Source organism: Mesoplodon mirus (assembly GCF_964341445.2).
Source record: "Mesoplodon mirus genome assembly, chromosome: 1".
In the NCBI taxonomy this organism is placed as follows: Eukaryota; Metazoa; Chordata; class Mammalia; order Artiodactyla; family Ziphiidae; genus Mesoplodon; species Mesoplodon mirus.
In genome coordinates this window covers 4122403-4138315 of record NC_138976.1, presented here as the reverse complement: position 1 = coordinate 4138315, position 15913 = coordinate 4122403, and the positions used below count along the sequence as shown (strand labels likewise).

General features: G+C 51.8%; 1 protein-coding gene across 1 annotated transcript in view; it reads right to left on the bottom strand.

Annotated features, from left to right (window-relative positions):
* Positions 1-315: 315 nt before the first annotated feature.
* Positions 316-15913, bottom strand: part of DDX31 (DEAD-box helicase 31) — a 70999-nt gene continuing 55401 nt past the window's right edge. Inside the window, exon 20 of the mRNA XM_082621767.1 lies at positions 316-1067. Coding sequence (XP_082477893.1) covers positions 881-1067 — 187 coding nt within the window. The 3' untranslated portion in view covers positions 316-880. The remainder of the gene's footprint in view (positions 1068-15913) is intronic.

Below are 15913 nucleotides of genomic sequence, written 5' to 3'. Positions count from 1 at the left end.
TTATTGGGAAATCGATACGCCCCAGGAGTCCTCTTTCAAACCTCCCAGGAAACACAATGGGGGATGGGCAGCTGTGGCCTCGGCCACAATACAGACCCCAGGACCTTTCTGGAAGACAAGAGGGGATTCGGATGGGAGAAAAAGCTCAGGACACTGGTGCCCTTTGACTTCAAAGGCAAATAATAAAAAGGCAACAGTAAATCAATTAGTCCTGAGAAAGTACAATTTCCCTGGACAAGAAGGAGAGAGCATTGCATGCGAATGCGACGTGGTGCTTATAGCCCCTGCGCATGGGAAATATGACCCCTGGAGGCGTTCGGGACCCACGCCAAATGCTCTTTTGGCCCTTTTTAATAAAGCATCTGTACATCAAGACGATGATCTGATAAACAGTTTTTTTCTCTTCTTTTAGCGATTCAATCCAGCTTTTAAAATCCCATTTTACAAAATTCAGGCCAATATATGCATTGAGAGGGCAGCTTGAAGTAAACGGTGAAACTTCTTCAGAATGTCACCGCCAGGCGGGATCAAATCCCTTCCCGGCTGCAGGGAAGGATGTTAGTCTTTTACGTGAAGTCGTGGTGGCAGCGCGTGGTCTACGGGCACGGATGGAATAAATCCGAGAGAGACCTACAAGGCAGGTTAGCGGCTGATCCATCCCGTGCTGGCCCCCGCCCCCCTGACCCCTCAGGCTGCGGCGTGTCTCGGCACCGCACCGGGTCACCGGGTCTGCAGGGGGGGCGGCACCCTTCGTCCTCACAAGGCTCCTCCGAGGAGAACAGGACCCCCCTCCGGGATCCACCGAGGCCCAGTCCCGTGGGGGCAGAGCTTAAAACTACTTTCTGGGAAGTCTCGCTGTCCCTCCGCAAGGCTTTCGGCTTCAGTTTGTTCCCACGGCCAAGGCTGGGCGCTGGTTTCGGAGGGCGCCGCGAGGCTGGCTGCCGGGCCCTGCACGTTTGTTTTGCTTTCTGATCTTGGTGACGCTGGTCTCCAGCCCGCTGGAGTATTCCGAACGCAAGATTTCAGCAAGGCGCTGTTTACTCCGGGTCTTCCTATGAAGGTCAGGCCTGAAGAACAGTAACAAGCAGAGGGGGAAAGGAAACTTTATTACTTTTTCTCTTTTCCATTTGGAAAGAGGCTGATGGCAGCTGGTTCCAAGACTGCAGAGCTGACATTTTTGTATTAACAGAAGTACAATCCCTTCAATGGCGCTTGTTTTGATATTCTATGCACCAGAAGATTAGATACGGCGCTGACAGATTCTCATAACGGCGGCAAAATATCATGGCATTTTTAAAAGTGAGGCTTTGCTCTGTGTTGTTTTCATGGGGAAAAAAAGAGCGAAAACACACTCACACTCTGATGGCAAATGAGGCGTATGATACAGCGCTTTGCCAAAAGAAGGGGAAAAACTCGCCTTGAAACTCGGCAACACTCAGCAGTCAGCGCCCGCTAGCAGCTCCTGGGAACGCCCCCCTTGGCTCCCACCTCCCCATGCAGTTCAAAGCAACTGGCCTCCTCCTGGGGACCCGGCTTGGCGGCCAAACAGTGAGGGCTGGGGTGTCCGCCACAGACACCTCTTCACCCACCGAAGAGACTCTTGTAAATTATGTCTGACCCCAAAACCCCCAAACCCAGGTGTGCTTGGGCAGACAGGTCAGTGTCCACACCGGGAATGGACCGCAGCGGCCCCAGGAATGGGAGGGAGGTCCTCACCTGCCCCAACGCGCAGCGAAAATGCCCAAGACTGAAAATCAATGTCAGATGGTGAATCCTGCTAACTGTTTTCAAAAGACAGCAGCCTCATCACTTATTTGATTAGAAAAGCAGAGGGGGAAATTTGTAGAAGTTTAGTCGTACACAGAAAAAATGATTATGAAAATTGAAGAGTAAAATAATGTTTCTTAAGACAGGATCTTAACCAAAACAACAGAGTCGTTACCAGAGAATCCATCTTGCTCTGCCTGCAATTCCTTCAACACTGACGTGGCAGTGTCTTGGGTTCTTACAAAAGGCAGATGTTACCCTCTGCTACTTATATTTACAACATTTCCCTTTGCTGTAAAAATCAGAAGATAAATCAGACTAAAAATAAACATAACAGAACTCCTTTAAAGCCCAGGAATTAACAACAGGACTAATACCGTGCTAGTAAACTGATTAAGAAAGGGACACCACTGTAACTAGGTTAAAGCAACCATATCTCTTTACACTCACGCTGCAGAAGGCAGGGTGCAAGCAATGGTGGGGCTAAATCCGTGTCAGTCATACAACAGTTTCTACCATGACAAACGGGGAGACATGCAAAGTCAACCTGTGTTGGGAAAAAGGTTTGAGGCAAGGGGATAACAGGACCCCGTATTCAAGGGCTGGGCATCTGTGGTAACACGAGTACGTGCAAGGGCAGGGACGGGACTTGGTGAAAGGATGAGAAACGCGCAGGGAAGGACTCTCCGGGCTCTACGCTACCACATCTGAGCTGCACTCCGAGAGGCAGGTATGGCTACCATCTCATTTTACAGACAAGGAAACCAAGACTGGAGGAGGGTAAGTAACCTCCCCAAGACCACCCAGCTCCTAGGAGCAGAAGCCCAGATGCAAACACAGGGCCGATGGACTCAGAGCCTGAGCTCTTCCCACCAGGCAGCCAGTCCCGGATGGAACAACTGGGCAGGACAGGAAGGTTCAGCGGGGTCGAGGGTGACAAATGAGACCACGATCTGACGTGGAGGAGGCCTTCGTGGTCTCACGTGAACGTTTCAGCGGGACGATCCGGGCAGAGGCCAGATGACAGAGGGAGGAGTGAGGGGAGAGCTGAAGGGTGAAGGAGGTGCCGGGGCTGGAACCCGGCTCTGTCGCTCATTAGCTGAATGACGTGGTGAACGGGTGACGCAGGCTTCTTCATCTGAAAAATGGGGATGATACTTGGAACGAAGTTCATAGGCTGCGTAAAAATTAAAGAGAGTAAGACATACGGAGTGCTGGCTGGTGGCTGGCATGTGGGTTGCAGACAATCACAGTTACAAACGGAGCAGCTGAAGCCCAGAGATGCCAAGCGAACCTCTGCCTTCCTGTCCCCCACCCCAGGCCACACAGGAGCCAGGACTGACCCTGGGGCCTGACGGTGGGGCTGGGGCTCTGGCGACCACGTCACCCTTCTGTGCACAGCAGTGGTTCTAACCCCCCAGACCCTGCCCTTGTGGACCGTGTGCCCTGGTGTCCGGGGAGGTCCGTCCACATGTTGGGTCTCACACGTGGCTGGGAAGCGGGGAGAGAGGCCTGCAGCGGAACGTGCTAAACTCGTTCCAAACGGAAGGCTGTCAGTTCCCGTGCTTGCAGTTTATTTTTAGCCAGGTGACACGACAGCCAGAGTGAACAGGCTCTGACGGGAAGGAACGCTTTCTCTCCCCTCGTTTGAAGGCAGGTACTCACATCGTGTATAATTTTAAATGTAACAACCTGAGTTTCAAAATATGCAAAATTTCAGTCAAAATATCCGCCCCAGCCTAAGCCCCACCACTTCAACGACGGCTCCTGCCACTGCCAACGCAAGATAAATAACCAGAATCTTATTTGGGGGACGGATACGCGAACTGCCGGCAGCGCAAGCAGACTGGGGATGCGTCCCACTTCCAGCCGAAGGCGCTGGGCAGCGCGCCTGGGCTCAGACCGCTGGGCCTCCAGACCCAGCCCCGAGGACCACACCGAGGCATGCGACACACCAGCGTGTGTGCACACACCCACACCACTCTCGTCTGCTTCTGAGTCACGTTGAGGTCTGTCCCTCCCCAGGCAAACTCAGCCAGCCCCGGGGCTGTGGAAGGTAACCTCCGGTGCGTGTGTCATGCCACTGATCAGGAATATTTATCAAGGGGCTTTGAGTCTACACCGACCGAGGCAGAGGATGCTGTTAGAAAGCGGGGCTTGGACACGGTCCTGCTTGCCTTGAGGTTATGATCTCAAAATCTCCTAGCTACTTCATGATTTTATTCTAGTCAATGGACTTCCAACTTGGGACCCAAACTCACACTCTGAGTGGTGGTCCAGACAGCAAACAGGCGTTCCTGCCTTCCAGACCCAGACCTCTTCCTCGGGAGGAAGAACCTTGGGGTCAACCCTGCAGGGGTTTCCCCTGCTGTCAGCTGCCACCCCAACGGGACCCACCTTTCCCTTGGCCAGCTCGCTGCCTGCTTTTCCTCTGTTCCGAGGCCCAGTGCCGAAAAGGCAAAGTACAGATGGGAAGATGAAACGTTCTACACCCAAGCCCACGATGGGCTTCTCCTGCCAAGCTGCAGTTGTCCCAGAAACTTGCCAACGTTCTCGCCCTCCCTGCCCTCCAACACCCAAACCCCTCTCAAACGGGCGTCCTGAGCATCCACCGGGGTAATCCTGTAGTTACCAAGCAACAGATCAGTTTATCTAACCACAGGGAACTCCCTTGTAGTGAAGGCTGGATAACCCCCCCCTTGGTTACCAGGCTGGATTACCCAGCAGGATAGGCAGATGCCACTTTCACTGCCAATGAGGTGAAATCACAGCCTAATTAGTAAATCAATACGCCTGCTAGGATGGCCACTGGAGAAGAGAGATCTCAGGACCTTCTCCCAACTTTATCAATAAATTCATAGACGATCATCCTAGGTAAAAAGCCATTCTAACACAGGCTTTTGCTAATGGCATTCTTTTGCAAGACAGAATTTTTAATTTTATCAGAAGATAAAATATGCATTTTTATGCACTGTCAAGTCTCTCAATATTTTCTTTTATGTTTTATGGCTTTAGGATCATGCTTAGAAAAGTCTTCCTCACCCTAGCATTTAAAAAATATGCAAGGATATTTTCTTTTAGCCTGCTATTGCTTTAATTCTATCTAGATCTTGTTTTGGCTTATGGTAGGATGTGGCGAATTTAACTATTTCTTCCCAAGAGTTAACCAGTTATCCGAGACAGTCATTGAACAAGAAATCTTTTCCCCAAGGTCTTGAAATGTACCTCTAGTACATCCCTTCAGACTTTTAGAACACCTCCTGCCGGCCATATTTAAAGAGTAGATGATGGTGACAATGGTGGCCCACGTTAGTCGGGTCCACCACACACATTAACATATAAGCAAGTAACAATGGCAGGGGTGGTTAACGGATTTAAATATAAAGCATGTCACTGACTCTGTGACTTTAACAGTAACTGTATCATTAGCACGTGCATGACACCCACTTACATCAGGTGCCGCTGTAAGCACTTGAGAGGCATCTAGCTCGTTTACTTCAACAATCCTGTGAAAGAGGCACCACAGGCACGGCAACCAAGGTGCGGGGAGGTCAAAGAGCTGGTCCAGGGAGGAGGTGGGATCAGGGCCAGGACTTTCCGACTCCGCGACGTACACACTTAACCGCTGTGCTGTAAGTTTTTACCACGATAAGGAGCAAGTTCCTCACACGAAATATTTCCAGTACAAAAGCAACGTTCACATTAGAGCAGATCTCGAAGGCTTTGGAACCCCCGATAAAGTGCATCGTAAGAGTAACAGCTGGATAACAAGGGAAAAAAGCAGTTTAAAAAATCATGATTTGCTCAATCTCATTATAGATATAAAAAGATCCTACATGTATACCTGCAGAGAAAGTATGAGCCACAAAAAATGTGAATTAAGATTAACTTGGATTGTGGGCTTTTATTGGATGATTTTTAAGCTTTTCTCTATTCCCCGAATTTTTACAATAAACACATTATTATTTTTGTAATCGGGAAAAACAGTATACTCATTTTAGGGGGAAAAAATCAAGTGGTACAATTTTACCCTGGGCTGAAATATCAAAGTCTTCTAATTTTTACTTATCAAAAACCTCTTTGCCTCTGGCTTTCAGTTTGTTTGATTTTGTGAGGGATTTTTCTCTTGTGGTATAATTAAAACAGACAAGACAGAAGACCAGTAAAGTGTATTTCTTTCTCTAATCTGAAAAATTCTGCTTGTAAGCAAATGACCCAGGGCCACACTGAGGCCCCAAGGACCCTGCAGCAGAAGCAAGCCCCCAGACTGGAAGAAAAGCCTGGGTTCTGAGTGGTCATGGAAGGAGACAGTGAAGGCTTCAGAGGCTTGAGGCTGACTCCAAGTTTCTACCCTCCTGCCTCGCCCTTACGGATGAAGCATAGGCACAGAATCTGAGGGGGCATAGGGGGCTCTCAGAGGACAGTGAGAGTGACCAACAACTCCAGGGAGAAGGTGACAAGCAGTCCCCTGGGGCAACAAAGTAGTTCAGGTGCAGAACCTGCCAGTGTGGGACGATAATTTAGCCTACTGAAGGGAAACAAGCTATCAGACTTTTTACGGCCATCGAAGGAAAAGGAAGTGCGTCAGGGCTCCTTAACCTCTGGATTCTGTTTCGGCAGAGATGTATGCTGATGGGCTGCCCATTTTAGGGATGCCTTCTTTGCGATTTCTTAGGACCATACCGACTCTAGCGTTTGTAAAACTCCCAGGGCCCCAGAAGACACTCCATTCCAGGGGAGCCCTGCTGAGGCAGTGGATATCATTCCAGAAAATTCCTGAGTGGCTCTGTGGACACAGAGATGGAGAAAAAGTGGGTCTCTGCCTCACACCTAACAACCAGACCCAGTGAAGAGCTGGTGGCAGGCGGATGCCAGGCCGTGAAGGTCACAGGCGATCAGCATGTAGATGCCATGACCGACCTGCTGCCCGGAAAGGCGCCCACAACGGGAAAGGGGGACAGAGACAAGGCTTAGAGATGCCCGAGGTCTGAAAGTGATGCCCTGAGTCAGAATCCCAGAAGTGCATGGAGCTTTGGGATTATCTGTCCAAGTGCCAGAGACCTTTATGGAAGTTCTGAGGACCCAGGCCTGGACGTCACACAGCAGGTGGCGGTGTTGGGGAAGAGGTGCAGCAGCAGGACCCTGACGGCGCTGCTTGGAATCCCAGCCCGGCCCTCACCTAGCTGACGACCCTGCAGAGTCAGTAGCTTCCTCTAAGCTGAGATTGCTCACACGTCAGAAAGGGCCTCCACGTGGATGCAGGGGTAGCATGAAGGTAAAAGCGAAGGGTGCTTTATAAAATCTAATTATCTGTGAAAACTTTAAGATGGAGAAATACAGGGTGCACATGGAAACAAATTAAGTGTTTCCGTAACTGGTGTGACTGTATCCTACAAACACTGAGATTGATAAGCCTGGGCAGAATCCCAGCTCCAAACCCTCGGGGCTTGCCCTGCTTGACATCATTATCGATGGCTCGAATGACATTATGAGGCATGTTTATCGCATGTGCAGATGAGACGAAGCCTGCAGGGACAGCGAGCACACCGGACGGCAGAGCACAACGGGCCAGAAGGGTGGGCTCGGCTAAAAGGTGACCCTGAACTGGGGCCCATGCTCTTGCGGCAGAGAAGGCGGGTGGTTTGGCTCGTCACACGTGCACACAGGCAGGGGGTCAGCTGCCTGAGCCACAGGCTGACCCGATGCCGAGGATGGGAGAAGCCGTGCGGTGTCGAGCCAGGAGGCCAGGGTGCGAGTCCTGGCCCCGCCCCGGGAGAGGGACAGCACGTGAGGACACGGAGGATCAGGGGAGGAAACCCACGGCTCTGACGGGAGCCCAGGATGTGCTGAGTCCCACGTGGGTGGCAGCCGTGGTCTCTGCTGTCACCACTGGCTGCAGTGACAGACGTGACTGCCCTCCTCTCTGGGCTGGCCGGTCTCTACTGCATGTTTGGGCAGTTGGACAAGCCAGATTCTGAAAAGAACGTGGGCGGAGAGAAAAGCCACCCAGACAACGGGCTGGGACGTGGGGCAGCTGGAGGCGCCGGGGCGGAGCTGGCTCTCGGAGGGGAGGACCCCGGCACTATCCTGCAGAGGCTGTGGAACTTATTTGCCGAGTTTGGCCAAGGTACTACTTCTCTCAGTGCCAGGCTGCTCACTCTCAAGAGGATTAAACGAACTAATGAATCAGAGCGCCTGTCGTGAAGGCACCGGGAAAATGTTGACTATAATTATCATTAACAATCCGGAAAGAGGAAAGGCAGAGGAGATGAGCAGCCGTCATCAGATACCGGACGCCCTGTCATGTGGACCCGGGGCTGCTTTGATCAATAACACCTTGTATCGTTAGGTTTGTAAATCATGCACATTCAGCATTTGAATCCCGGAGACCAAAGGGTGGAAAGTGAAAGTGGTCAATTTGGGCTCATTTCAGGAGCTCTAACTAACTCCACCCTGGAGGTGGCGAGTCCCCTCTACCCTGCTGCTGGGAGCCCTGAAGCGGAGGTCTTACAACCAAGGAGTAATGTGACCGATGTCACAAGGTTCTGGTGGGCGGGAGCGTTCAGGGAAGAGTCTATACAACTTCCACTTTTTTTTTTTTCTTTTTGGCCACACCGCGAGGCTTGTGGGATCTTAGTTCCCCGATCAGGGATTGAACCCGGACCCTCGGCAGTGAGAGCGCCAAGTCCTAACCACTGGACCGCCAGGGAGTTCCCGGAAAGCTTCCACTTTTTATTCACAGACTCAGAGAGAAGCGGGCAGGGGTAGAGGAATCAGCATTTACTGGACGACGACTCTAAGCCCTGGCCGGTGCTGCGTGCTGCGTGTCCATCATCCCTCCCCACGCCCCACACAACCTGACAGGCCCCGTGGCAACGCGAAGCTGCTGCTGAGCGCCTGACTCCAAGCCCGGGACGCTCCCACTGCACCCTCTGCCTCTAGACTCAAGGAAACTAGAGAAAAAGCCGGATCCACATCTTGCCTGCAGTTGTCTGTTCTCAAGAGATCTGCCCCATGAGCAGAAAGCTGCTCCCACCCACTCCAGGGTTTGCCATTCTGATGGCTTCAAATCAAATCCTTCCATATATGCACCAAAATGTCTTCTGCTTTAAGTCCATTTCTCCCATCACACAAAGAATTATCTGTTCACGGGCAAAAAACACCCTTAACAGAATTCATCTACTTGTTACTTAGCCTAATACTAGTTGTCCAGAAGCTTCCAAAGAGGTGCATGCAAGGAAGGAGACGAGTGCCAGGAATGTGGGCTCCAGAGTCCCTCAGACTCAGTGCCACATGACCGGGCATGTCCACTTTCTCACCAGTTACTGGGAACTCGGCCGAGGTCGAAGGGACTTGGTGAGGCTCAACGAGACGACGCATGCGGATTCAGCGCAGCCAGGGGCACACGTACTCCCTCGAGACATGCCGGCAAACAGCCAGATGCCATCACTCTGGGATGTCGGTTCTCTCGAACCACACCCCTCTTCTGGACTATCTATTGGTTAAGACGTCACTCCACACGTCAGCCTGCTGCTGGAACGTCAGCACCAGAATGGAGAGAACATCTGGAAAAGACCTGAAGTCATTTCCTGTGGGTCCTAACCAGACGGAAAGGCTCTGTGGCATAAGAGCAAAGAGTACATGGAGGCGCTGGGGATGTGAAGGAACCCAAGGCACGTGGGGCCAGGTGAGAAGAGGGGCACAGTCAGCCTGAACTAAGCTGCGTGTAGCAAGCGGAGAGCTGGGGGACTGCCGTGCTCCTTCCTGATTTCTCGAACAGTCAGAACTAGCAGAGCCCGGAGCAAGGACAAGGCAATGCAGAGTCGGGTCTTCTCCTGCTGCACGAGGCCTCGTGGGTCTGGCATCTGCCAACGCATGCTGGGCAGGGCACATCCTCAGACTCCAGGGCCGGGAAGGCTCCAACAGGAATGTGCCGTCTCCAGCATCCTCCCGGGAGAGGCTGGCTGGGTTCCTGTTCTTTGTTGTCAGCCCTGACTGCCTGCCTGAAATCACGCCCCGTGGCTCCCGCTGTCTGCAGGTGACCCAGGTGTGGAGGCAGCGCAGGGTCACTGTGAAATCCCTCTGATGGCCTCATTAGCTGGGGGTGGGCACAGACCAGTGGCGGGGCTGTTTCATAGGGAGGCTGGTAATTGCACAGCGTCAGGCAGCACAGTGGTAGAAGCAAGGGCCAGATGTAAAGAGCCGCATGTGCAGGGCTGGCGCCGGGCGGCGGGCAGGGAGTGACCTGGAGCTGCGTCGGGGGTGCTGAGGGCGGAGGGCCGGCCCTCCAAGGAGCCCTGCCCACGCAGCTCAACCCAGGGCGGCACGTGGATGCAACGGGGGGACCTCAATATCCACATCACCCCCAAGGGACCCCTCTGTGCCACTGTTCTTCACCCAGAAGAGACCCAGCCACCGTCCACAGCACTCGTCCTGCACCTTGTCCCAGTCTGGACATTTCTTGTCGCTACAGACGGCCCAGAGACGCAAGCCAGCGTGGGCTTCGAAGTCACCCACCTCATCCCCCTTGACACAGAGGCCGGTAGGATATGGTCTCGGCTACAGTCCATACAGCTCACCCGGGCTCTATGTGAAAATCCTCGCCCTTAACCCGAACTCACCTTTAAAGCACAGGCCCTCCTGTGTTTCCGTACGGCTCCCCGGCAGCCTGTGGGAGGAGATTCTGCTCCCCTGCCCCACGGGACACGCACACCTGTCCTGACAGTCACTGCCGGCGGTCCTAGCTGTTTCCCTCTGGTCTTCAGGCTGAGGCTGAGTGAACTGACCCTCGTGGGCATCTGCCCTGGCCCCGCCCAGCCTGGTGGAGACCCTGGTCCCAAACCCACTCACCTCCGCGCTCTGTGGGTTCCTCCACTGTGACGTCAGGGAAACAGGGCCTGAGGCTCAGTCCTTCTCGGGGACTATTTCATGCCAAGAGGAAAGTGACCCCATGCTTGTTCTCTCAGGACTAAGGAGTGGATGGGGCGCTCCGAAAGGCAGGATTTGCTGTTTGCTGGGCTAACTAAACAGTTAAGAGGCATTTACCTGGTTCCTGTCAGAACAATTCCTCTTTTCTGTTTCCCTTTATGCTCTTCCTCTCAGAATTACAGAAGACTTTCAGGTTCCGTTCATCTATTCAAAACTACTTCCTGAGCACCTATCGTGTGCCAGGTAGGTGCTGGGGATGCGATGAGGAAAACCAGACAGGGTTTCTCCCCTGAGCTACACGGAGAGGAGGAGGGAGACAGGAAGCACACAGACGAACATCACAGATTACTACTAGGGCTACTGTGACGGTGGTGAGCGGGTGGGCTGGGGGGTGGAATGGGGGCATGCGGTGTCCACCCAGGCCAGCGTGCCAGAGAAGACTTCCTCGAAGAAGGGATGGAGGCCCAAAGACGAAGAGGGGTGAGGAGAGGCCCAGGCCCGCAGCATGCTGGGCAAAGGTCCGGGGAGAGAACGAGAAAGCAGGGGTGGTGCCAGCTGAGGCCGTGGGGAGAGGGAAGAGGGAGTGTGTCCTAATCATTAGAGTGACGAGACATCACCACAAGGCTGGAAGAAGCGAGGGCACAACGGGCGAGGGGAGCACCAGTCAGCGGGACCAGAAGGGCCGCAGGAGACTCAGTAGTGGACTGTTGTAAAATGAAGTTGAGGGGATTCATGGGGACAGGGTGGGGACGCTGAAGGGAGAGACTCGGAGGCCAGAGGGATCGGGGGAGGGATGAGCAGTGCAGGACGCTGCTCCAAGGTCGGGTGCAGAGAGGAACCCCCATGTTTCCAAACGGGGCTTTGTCCAGCCTCGGACCTCACGTCTGGCCACTCTGTCTTCCTACAGAACGATGACTGGCTCGAGGAAATCGAGAGAATTTTCACAGCGGGCAAGATTCCAGGTTTGCCTTCAGCTAATTAAGTGATGTCAGGGAGGCTGTAAATGCCACATAAAAACTGGCGGCAAGAGGCTCCTAACGATGAGAATATTGCTTTGCAGGGAGAGGCGCTGCAGCACCTTCATGCTCGTCCTGGAGGGGACCAGCTCTGCGTTTTCAAGGTGGCTCCTCATAAGAAAACTTCGAGGTGCTAAAAGGTTGACAGTTAATGACAGGTTCACTCTCTCTGTTCCAGGGATGCTTCTAAGTGTGAGGAAGGCCAGCGGGAAGAACCAACGCTCCTGTCTCGGTCACCACCTCCACAAAGGCTCCCCCGTGTGCATGTCCCAGACACTGTGTCGATGCTTTGTACTCGTCACCTGGTTGATCCCCAGACAACACTGTGAGGCTCTGTGCCACTATTTGAGAGGTGAGGGGACTGAGGAACAGAAATGGTAAGTGATCCAACCCAGATGCCTGTGTGGGTAAAACCCAGACTCTTAATTACTGCATGACACTCCCATAGTCAGCATTTAAGAAACAAGTGGAGGGGCAGGGAGATGGCGGATGGGGGTATGAACTTCTCAAAGTAGAGTCTATTCAACACAGTAACTCTCACAAGTTATTTAATAATTACTGAAAAAGAGAGAGAATCACAGAGAGGGACAGAGCAAAGGCCTTCAAAGATGAAAAATGGGAGAAAACTCTAATTTGAAAAGATACATGCATCCCTATGTTCACAGCAGCACTGTTCACAATAGCCAAGACATGGAGGCAACCTAAGTGTCCATCGACAGAGGAATGGATCAAGAAGACGCGGTGTATATGTATACAATGGAATACTACTCAGCCATAAAAAAAATGAAATAATGTCATTTGCAGTAACATGGATGGACCTAGAGATGATCGTATTAAGTGAAGTAAGTCAGACAAAGACTAATATCACATAACACCACCTACCACTTATAGGTGGAATCTAAAAAAATGATACAAATGAGCTTATTTACAAAATAGAAATAGACTCATAGACATAGAAAACAAACTTATGGTTACCAAAGGGGATGCAGGGGGTGGGAGATAAATTAAGAGTTTGGGATTAACATATATACACTACTATACAACAGGTAAACAACAAGGTCCTACTGTAGAGCACAGGGAACTATACGTAGTATCTTTTAATAACCTATAATGGAAAAGAATCTGAAAAATATATAAATATATATGTATAACTGAGTCACTTTGCTGTACACCTGAAACGAACACAACATTGTAAATTAACTATACTTCAATGAAAAAAGAGAAACATAAATAAATTAAAAAAAAAAAAAAAGGTGAAAAATGACCCTGAAGTGGAGGTCTACAAAATCTGTGATTTGAACTTCAATGATAAAGCATTTCACAGATGAGGAAAGTCTGGCAAGAATGACCTCCCTAAGGATGTTTCCTTATTCTAACAAGTACACTAAATGTAGAACTTTGGAAGTAACAGAGGTGGAGGACATGCTCTGTCGTGCTGGGTATGGTGGCTAGGATGTGAGGCCAGGCCGCAGGGGACCAGCCCCATGTCCCCTTCCACTACGGATCCCAGCCTGCTGAGCCCTGACCAAGCACACCCAGATCTAGTAAGGACTAAGGGATCAGACAGCCCTACTTTCTGATCAAATGAGAACTACCAGGTAACACTTAGCTGGGCTGGTTTGAGAAAATTTATACAAAGAAATCTTCTACGCACTAAGAAGAACTTCAGAAAGACCCAGATGGTAGAAGCCAGTGGTGACACCAGCCTTAGGTAGCTGCAAACTAAACTGTTTGGGGGAAAGTAAACTTACGATTATAGCATATAATCCAAATGAGATAGGGTGGTTTAAACCCAACAGACTCGCCCTTTCACATTGCCAACATAACACTAAGACTTTTTTTTTTTTTTTTCCGGTACGCAGGCCTCTCACTGTTGTGGCCTCTCCCGCTGCGGAGCACAGGCTCCGGATGTGCAGGCTCAGTGGCCATGGCTCACGGGCCCAGCCACTCCGCAGCATGTGGGATCCTCCCGGACCGGGGCACAAACCCGTGTCCCCTGCATCGGCAGGCGGACTCTCCACCACTGCGCCACCAGGGAAGCCCACACTAAGACTTTAAGGCTCGTTACTTTCTATACCCTTGAACCACTGACCACAGAGTGTCAAACGGATGAGGAAGTTGTCTGCTCACTGGTCCTGGACAGGTTCTACTCACATGTGTGACTGCCTAGACAGACAGACAGACAGACACCCTGGCAAACAACACAGCTCTGCCCTCCCAGAGCAGACAGCGCTGGGTCTCAGCGACTCCTGGGAAGATGGCAATTTTGGAAGGTATGTTACCTTTGCTTCTCAGGGACTGCCGAATCCACCTAGCTTCAAAATAAGAACTGCATTTCACGGGAGGAAAATGCTGTGTTCATGATGGATGTTGCTAAGGGGCCATTCAAAATTTTACCAGCAGCACCGACTCCCTGTGTACGTGAATATGTAGGTGCCTGGGGTGGGGGGCTGTTCTGACAGGCTTGTGTGTCAGTGTCAGAAGAGTGCTCGTGACTCTGTGTCTCTGTGCGCAGGGGGAAGACACTTGTTGTTTCCCTTCAGAACTGAGGACTCAGAAAGGAGACGGAGAGAGCCCTGCTGACTAAGACCTTATCTGGGGACATTAACTCTTTTTTTCCTTTTTCTGAAAAGTGGTCCAGTGAAGGAATGAAGGCATATAGACGGGATAAAAGTTCCCCCTGTCACTGCACAGAAATGCCCGGGAGTCTCCACGCCTAACCTGCCCTGGCCTCATCCGCTAACACCTGGGTGAACTCCTTGCTTGGGGATGGCAGGCGAGACGGGATTTTGCTTACGGTCTCATAAATTTGGTTTGCAGATATCAGAGGTTTGCACGTAACATGATTATTCTAGGCAGTAAATACCATAAAATGGAATGCAGAATAATTTGGAGAATTTAGTGCTATTATTTTACCCACCCATACAAAACCCAAGGAATCCATTCTCTTCCTTGACAGATGGATTTCAGAAGAGACGCCACGGCTCAGGACAATCACTGTGGCCACAGCCTAACTCCCCACACTTGTGTGGGGTTTAATGGGCTTTTCTTTCCTGTTCCTTAAAAAGTGGCAACTGGCATTGGCTCAAGCCCTGACTGAGGTGCGGAGAATCTGTCAAGTTTCTCTGCCGCTTCCCCGACCACAGTGATACGGTCCATGTGCAGATTAGCTGCAAAGCCATTCTTCCTCCAGGAGTGACAAGATCTCCCCCAATAAAAAAGGCACCTACTGTATCCCTGACTGCCCATCTGCATTAGCAAGGCAGGGGTGGGGCGGGAGGGTGTAAGGAGTGTGGGGAGAAATGCCTTCAAAAGAAGGGCGTAACAACGGAAAACGTCGCTGTAACAGAGTGGTGACATGGCAAGAACAGAGAGCAGCACTGTCACGGGCAGAGTAATCGTGTGACACTGCTGTCAGTCACCACCCGGCCCCCAGCCGCGCCAGCCAGACATCAAAGGCTGCCCCATACCATCTTACATGCTCTTTATCGACTAATCAGCCCATTCTTCCCTAAATAAAGCCCTGTTAAATCCCCTGCTCACAGGGGTATCGCGGTCCTGGTGCCCATCTGCCAGCGCGGGTCAGCTGAAGCGGAAGGCGGCGGCTTGCTCTCTCCCTGGCGGCTTCGCAAGGTAAGGACAATGCTGGCTCCGAGTCCCCCCCACTCCCAGTGTCTCGAGCCTCCCGCCCTGCCTTCCCTGGGTGAGGGCTGGGCACACCCAGTCTGAAGAGCTGCTATTAACGCTTGCAAAGGTAGATCAGCTGCTGACAATAAAATACTGGCGCCCCATTTACTTGCAGGAAGAGGAATAAACAAAATATGTGTTTCTTACCAGTGATCATGTGGCACATGGATTCCCACCTCCTTCAGTTGTCAGCGTTTTAGAGACGGTGGGACAGGATGACCAGGCTTCCAGACCACTAGGAGGTCATTCCAGACCTGACTGCGAGCCTCATAGTTTTGTCACATACTTAAAACCAGTTACTATGTACAGATGTCAGCTACCCCAAACCCAAAGGCAGGAACCTAACTCTGGTGCACGGCAGTCCCAAATCTGGAGTGGAGCTGAGGCACCTTCTCCCTCTGGGAGGACCTGGCTCGAGCACAGGGGTCTCTGGCCACAGCCCTGCCCAGGACAGGTAGAGTGTGGCAACAGGCAACACTCTGCACCTCAAAACGTCCCGGAAGAAACCAGAGCCG